At 42.3% G+C, this 7,013-nt stretch overlaps 1 protein-coding gene across 1 annotated transcript in view; it reads left to right on the forward strand.

Annotated features, from left to right (window-relative positions):
* The window catches only part of LOC131893381 (uncharacterized), a 24,406-nt gene extending 20,293 nt beyond the window's left edge, over positions 1-4,113 (forward strand). Inside the window, exons 9-10 of the mRNA XM_059243378.1 lie at positions 2,961-3,314; positions 3,420-4,113. Coding sequence (XP_059099361.1) covers positions 2,961-3,314; positions 3,420-3,532 — 467 coding nt within the window. The 3' untranslated portion in view covers positions 3,533-4,113. The remainder of the gene's footprint in view (positions 1-2,960; positions 3,315-3,419) is intronic.
* The last annotated feature ends 2,900 nt before the right edge of the window (positions 4,114-7,013 follow it).

Consider the following 7,013-nt stretch of genomic DNA (forward strand, 5'->3'; position numbering starts at 1 on the left):
CGCTATCTCTGGAAACAAGTCGAAATAAGAAACGTAGCTTTTTCGAATTGCCATCAGCAATAGGAATTTCGTTCGAATGTTACACAAATGTCTGCAGATGTTGGGTCTAAACCACTTGAGTTGACGTTTTGGGTGTGAGGTTAAACTAAAATCGGACTCTAGCCCTAAACATACCTCTTAAACATTCTCAATAAGCAGGTTCTAGTTGAAGGTTTTCTTCAATAACAATATTATTTCATTATTTACCAGCCACGCGTTGTTTCAAGAACTCAATAATAGTAGAAAATGGTTACATCTGCGCTTGCAATATTTCAGGAGTCATGGGATGAAAAAAAGTGTGAGCGTAAATGTTAAAGATACTGTAATTTCAGTTAGAGCGGAAAATGTGAAACTTTCTTGGGATTGGTCACACTCTCAGGGGGTCCTTTCGCTCTTGAATTTCGCCTCTTTTTGCTCTTTTCATTTGACTCCTAAGTCAAAAATGCTTCGCTTGGCGTTATTCCCCAAGCACTCACAGCCCTCCTGGTGGTCACACTTGGTGTTGGTTGGAAATGGTAGAGGAACCACCAAATGGAAAAGAAAGAAAGCCAACAAGAAAGCCAGCAATCCGCATCAGCCTCGCCTTCCGGACTTATCTTATCAATTTTCCACTTTTGCGATAAAAATAATAGAGGGATGGCAAAAAAACAAGCCACCATTGAGTGCGGAACAACTCCTCCTATCTGAGAAAACTCGTAGATTTTTGGCCTTCACGTCTGTGTTGGCATGAAATCCAAATGAAAAAAGACCCAGAATCAAATGGAGCGAGCATTTTTAATGGCACAAGATTACACCGACCGAAGATCTTCTCAAGAATAGAGGAAAGTCCCCGGGGAGCAGCGGCCTTTTTGAAGGCTTAGAAGATCCCCAGAAACAAGCATGAATATGCTAACCTCAAACGTAGCTCAAGACGCGAAATGACTTGGAAAAAGAACCTTCAGGCCCTTATTTTGTCCCTTATTTCATGGCCCATTTTTCCACGTCCCACAAATTACCCAAAGTCATTTGTCTCACAAAGAGATTGTTTCTGAAAATGTTGGCCACGGCTTAATCTTGGTAGCGGAACGCATTCTTGATTCAACATGACTCGAACTCCCATCCTAAAGACCGAGTCTACTGCACGTAAAAGATATGCCTAATTGCTAACATGAAGACCTCTTCGTAGACCTACTTTACTGTATTCAGCCTTGTAACCGGAACTGTGGGACAGAAATAGTTCCTCGAAGAATTGGTGAAGCATCGTGTAAGCAATCATTGGTGGGATTGAAGAACCTCGTGGAACCTCGTGGAACCTTGAGGAGCTAGCGTGTCGCAAAGGAGCTTTGACTAAGTGAACGATTAATGGGTTTTCTGTCTGGAGGCCTTACCGTGTGTCCTTTCACTTGGCCGTGTGTTTCTAGGGATAAAAGTTCGCTCTGAGAAGTCAGGACGACACAACCTTTTCTGGCCTTGCCAGAATTTTTATGAGCCTAATAGGATCAACTAAATGGGTTTTCGAAGATGTGATCGCCAAAACCCTCCTCCAAGGACAGTAAATAGAAAGTGAGTCATTTCTTTTCATGTGGAATTCGGGAGGAGGAAACTTTTCGCTCGTGAAAATCTGTGTTCAATGCTCATATCTATTGGAAAAGGAAGAAAAAAGTTTAGACCCAGTTTCTACTCTCTAGCAAGTCGGGGGATCTTATGGGAGACTTTATTGATTGAAGTTAGACCTCGATTAGAGGCTCCCATTCGAACCTGCCAATTAAACAATAAAGGCAATACTTATAAAAAGAAGCCTAGACGTTTCCAAGTTATTCGATGATTTCCAATGCTGGAGAAAGGAAACTAGAAGTATGATTGGTTTAGATTGGAGTCTGGTTCTTGGAAAGCGAAACCAAGCGAGCCCCTGGTTGTGAAGTTCCATCGAGCCTTTAACAACGGATGGATAACTCAATTTGTCCATCATTCAATTCTTCGAGTCTTACCACTACCACCACCATGTAACTTGAGATAATCCTATAAAAAGAACTGCGGGGAAAGGGGAATAATCCAGCCTTTCAAAGTGCTTTTGAGGCTTTCGAAAAAAACTTCCAAACTTTGGCTCACCATTATTAATGGGATCTTGATAATGAAAGTGAAATGGAGGTTACTTTATGGGAAGCTCGCAAGAATTGCATGGAAGACGAAGTAAACCATCACAGGGAGGTTCATGACTCATTCCAATTGTGGGATGTCTCTGGAGGATTTTTGTTAATGATAGCAATCTACACGCAGGCCCAAAAGCTCAGAGAGAGAGAGAGAAAGACAGCAAGGGTTGGAATGGACCAGGGACTCTCTTGGGTCATTCCTGTCCATTTGGATGACCCTTTTTCTAATTGACACACTCCTAAATTGGATACGGCCGCAAGAGATTGAATGAGACCGCCCTGCATCCACGGTCTGGCATCCATTTAAACCAGGGTTGCTAGGCAAGCAAACATATGCATATTGTAAGTCAGTCGGGGGTCAAAAACAGTCTGCAAATGTGCAGAAGAAAAAAGCGACACTGATCTCGTTACTTGGGCGTGATTAAAAAATCTTTTGGAGATCACTCCCGAGCATTCTTCAGTTTTTAGGACGCATCCAATTGGGATTGTGGTATATTATTGAGATGATACCTGAGAGAGAGGTTGGTACCAGATTGGCAGCCCTCACTCACCTCATGCCCTGACATCTTGTTCGCCCCTTTTCCATCAGAGTCAATTTAGGGTTCTCGAGAGCGACTAATAAGTCATTCAACCCTTTCAGTCCGCTCTGACCCCTGGGGGGTATCCCATCTCATCTCATTTATTATTAGCCAGGCTTCATTATGGCCAGATTGAATAATACACCACTGGCAGCGGGCGGAACCGCGTTTGGCAATTCGCACCCATTCGTCCAACCTCTCTGCCTTCTTTCAGATTTCTCATGCCATGGTGGCTGGTTCGAGCCCAGTCCCCGTTCGGTCGACCACGCCCTCATGGAACAATCGGCGGGTCCTATGCGAGACGCGCAAGGCCTGATCCAATCAAAAAGCCGGATGTACGGAGATGTGGCGAGTGCCCAATATCTGATCATCTCGCCTCATCAAAGAGCCTCCAACTCACCCCGTCGTCTTTGTGCTCTTTTGACACCCCTTGATTTGGGCGAAAAGAATGTAACTCTGATTGCCAAAGCTGGGGATTGTCCCTCCAACCCCTACGGATCGGAGAGCTCCCGAAAGGGCGACCAGAGGGAGGAGGAATTCTTCTGGAATTTTCAGCTTGAACGAGCCAGTAAGTAGCACTCCAGTCAGCTGATGATGATTTTACCAAGAGCAGTATTTGACTATTGACTAACCCGCGCTTGCTCTTTCTTTCGTTTGTGTTCTCCTCTTGTAGGCGAGTGTGCGCAAGCTTTGGCCACAGCGAACAGCGGTGTTCGTCCTCGGATTTGTCAGTGTTTCAGTGCTTTCTTTGTTTACGTCAGTGTTTACTCTCGTGTCTTGTGGTAATGGAAATCGTTTTGAGGGCGTCAACTCGAACTTGGAGCGTATAAGAATGGTCCTCCAGATCAAACCAAAAAAACACGGCTGCTTTTTCCTCTTCTCCTGGTCCGACAACTGTTCGTATGCCGACAACTTCATTCATTGATTTGATTGTTCTGACTGTGATAAATGTTTCTATGGCAGCAAACTGAATTTGATGGTTCGCCTCCGACCATTTTGGCATTGGGCAAATAAGCCAATTTATCTTCTTTGGTAGTAGTACGTACAACAACGGTATCATAGTCCACCTAATCTAGATTGATGTCAAATCCAATTCGACCCAAAACCGCCCGATCAATCATTGTGGGCTCTAAATTTCGGAACCTCTCCGTTGTAGGAAAGAAAAGCTCCTTCAGTTTGGTTTCAGTTCCTGACAATCAGCTAGGTTTCTCTTGCTTTTTCAATGTCGATTTAGGATTTAGTCGATTTTCTGTCAATGATGTTTTAGAATTTCTATGCTCTTGCACTCTGCCAAGCGAATAATACCATGTACTCTACGACAACATAAATCCATGAAGGTGTATGAAATACAAATTTTAACGATTGAATGGCGTCTCTATTACTTGGCCTCCCATTCCGGCTGTCCATTGAAGCTTCTAATGAACTGGAGTTATCGCCCTTCAAAGGACCCTAGAGATTCATAGCATCTACGATAAAAGTGTCCATTGTCCTCTAATGATCTCACCCTCAATATGAATTGTGGTTTTTGGGGCTTTTGAGGATGGCCAGATTTCGCTTCACCCCTCACTCGCTCGCTCTCCAATCCTCCCCAATTACTACACTCTAGCTATGCTCCTGCCTTCAAAAGAGGTGATCAAGCGAGTCTCGAGAGCTTTCGACCCACATCCCTTGGGCTATTGATCAAGAATTGCCGATAATCGTAATCTCCCATGACCCAAAAGATGACTCATGGATTGGAGACTCGTCACTAATTCCTCCATTACTACCACCCGACCACCCGACCACCCGACGACTAGACAGCATATGAGCTGAAGTTCGTTCGCAGTTCGAACTCGGGGGTTGGGTTTCTTGTATGGATCGACCTCCCTGGTCTTTCTGATTCAGCTGAAGAGTAGGAGGAGGAAGAGGAGAAGTTCCTCTAGGGGAAGTCCTGGATCTCGGACGGATCATATTCCTTGTTTGATGCCATTCTCTTCAATCCGATTCGCGTTGCACGTTGCTTCTCCATCCATGGCACGATTTGGGTCTTACGATTGGCCCATTGGGCTCTTCAGATTTTTTCCGCCAAATTAGACACATTGAAGTCTTAAGGGGGGAATGCGAAAACAACACTTGGTACATTGGGTTTGGGGTTTCAGCTGGACCCACGAGAGCGCAAACGACATTCGTGGTTGTTTGATTAGAAACCCAAGACGAGAAATGTTTTTTGAACATCCAAGTTGGGTTTAGTGTGGATGTTTTGGGGGAAAATGGTCATTCTAGAGTGTTTTCCAGCCTTAATCCCCACACCCTCCTCCCCAAAGACCAGAGAGCAATATCTGATGACCTTTATGTACTCGCTTTGTCATAAAAGTGTGAGAACGGCAATTTCCGTCCGAGTAGAGTGGGATTACAATTGTATAATACAGAGCAAACTCAAGAGACAGAACATGTGATGAACCACTTTTGGAGAACGTATTGAATTTCAAGTTCTGTTTTTCCAGCGAGCACACGTCACTCTGGAACAATGGAACACGGTGAAACTTGGTACGAGTCGAAAATGAAATGAAACATGACGAAGAAGAGGGTCTATTCGAACAATGAAGGGAAAAGAAAAGGCAGGAAATGAAAGAAAAACCTTTGCACGCTGAAAGAAACCTGTGATAACGGGCTTTGCTTCTTTATCTGTGTCGAGAGCATAACTTTCGTGCTCAACTTTTGTGTTTGCTTATTTCAAGAATGTGGAAGAATTCTTCTCAAGATAATGACATCTTTTTCCATTTGATCTATTCCATAATACGTTATTAGAGGAAAACATTATGATGCAGCCTTCACAAGCTGGATTTCTCAAGATGGCTTTCAATCTCATTTTGAAGATTCTTACACATTTCATCATTTTTAATAAAGACCAAAGTAGTAACATGGGAGAGCAATTTGAAAGAGCAGCTGCAAATTCACTCTTCATGTGACTTGCCTTGAAAGAGTTGAAAAAGAGAAAAGGTCATCTATTAGCTAAAATAATGAGGAGGACATTTTTCTTTGAGAAAATTCCATGGAAATGATTTGCTTTTTTCACGCACCATAGCTACAAAATGCAATTGATTTTCATTGTCATTGTTTCAAAAATCAGGTATAGAACTGAGTATAAAAGGTAAAAAAATGAACATGACTAGTGAACATTGAAGGATATCAAAACAGACGATTTTGAAATTTCGGGCGTTTTTACATGATTTCATTTACTCTTTTTGTCTCTTCCACGAACAGTTTTCATCTTGGCCATTAAAGGAAACTTTACACTAAAATTTATCATTTATCTAAGTTAAGCAATGAAAAACTCATAGGATAACTTTCTAAACAGAACTAGGTGCTAGATCCATTAGTCCCCAAAAGTACAGCGACTAACTTTAACATCTGATCTGTAGTTACTATACTATAATAATAGTAGCAATAAGGTAAGCTTGAGCTTTTGGGTTAGGCAACACTAGACCAAGGCGTGATTTTTAAAGCTCTTACCTCGGGAATAGTAAATGTATGTGGCTTCAAATGAAAACCTACTGACTCAAGTGGTGAATGCAGTTTCTCCAAGGGCTCGTCCAAACGCTACTTTCGAAGTAATAGTTGAAAACCGGACCACTCGTGAATATTTTTTAAACACAACCCAGCGTTCCCCCAAAAACGTGCGGAAATTGGGCCTGGTGGCTTATATGTGGGCCTTGGATTGCTTTTGAAGATTAGGGTATAGCCAAGATGTTCTTTGGCGCATTATTATTCGTGGTTGGCGTGTCAGTGCTTTTTTGTTGAAGGTTTTTCTTCTAGAAAAAAGCTCCTTCTATGCAATCCCAAACAGGCTAAGTTGCAATAATTCAAAATTTGGGGATTCTCAACTCCTAATATGTGATTGGAAAATGAAAACACAAGACTTCCAAGTTAGTGAATCTGATCTTTAAGCCAAAGATTGTAAAGTGGAGAAAAAACAAGTTGAACAAACAAAAGGCTAACTATTACGATTCTTATTCTCATGGTAACTCTCCTTCAAGCTCAATCTACTTGAAGCACTTGTTTGTTGAAGAATGGTTATGAAGAGTTGTTTTGGTCTTCTCTTTCTCTTTCCCTTGAATGTCACATAAAAAGTAGGGATCATTCTTCATCCCTGTTCCTTAACTTTCAGCATTCCTAACTACTGTATACATGTATTAACTGTCTCCATTCCAATAACCTATGCGCTTCATCTTGAAATAAAAGCCTTAACCGTGAACAAAGAAAGAACTTTTAATTATTTTGATTCCCC

This window comes from Tigriopus californicus, chromosome 2, assembly GCF_007210705.1.
Source record: "Tigriopus californicus strain San Diego chromosome 2, Tcal_SD_v2.1, whole genome shotgun sequence".
Classification (NCBI taxonomy): domain Eukaryota; kingdom Metazoa; phylum Arthropoda; class Copepoda; order Harpacticoida; family Harpacticidae; genus Tigriopus; species Tigriopus californicus.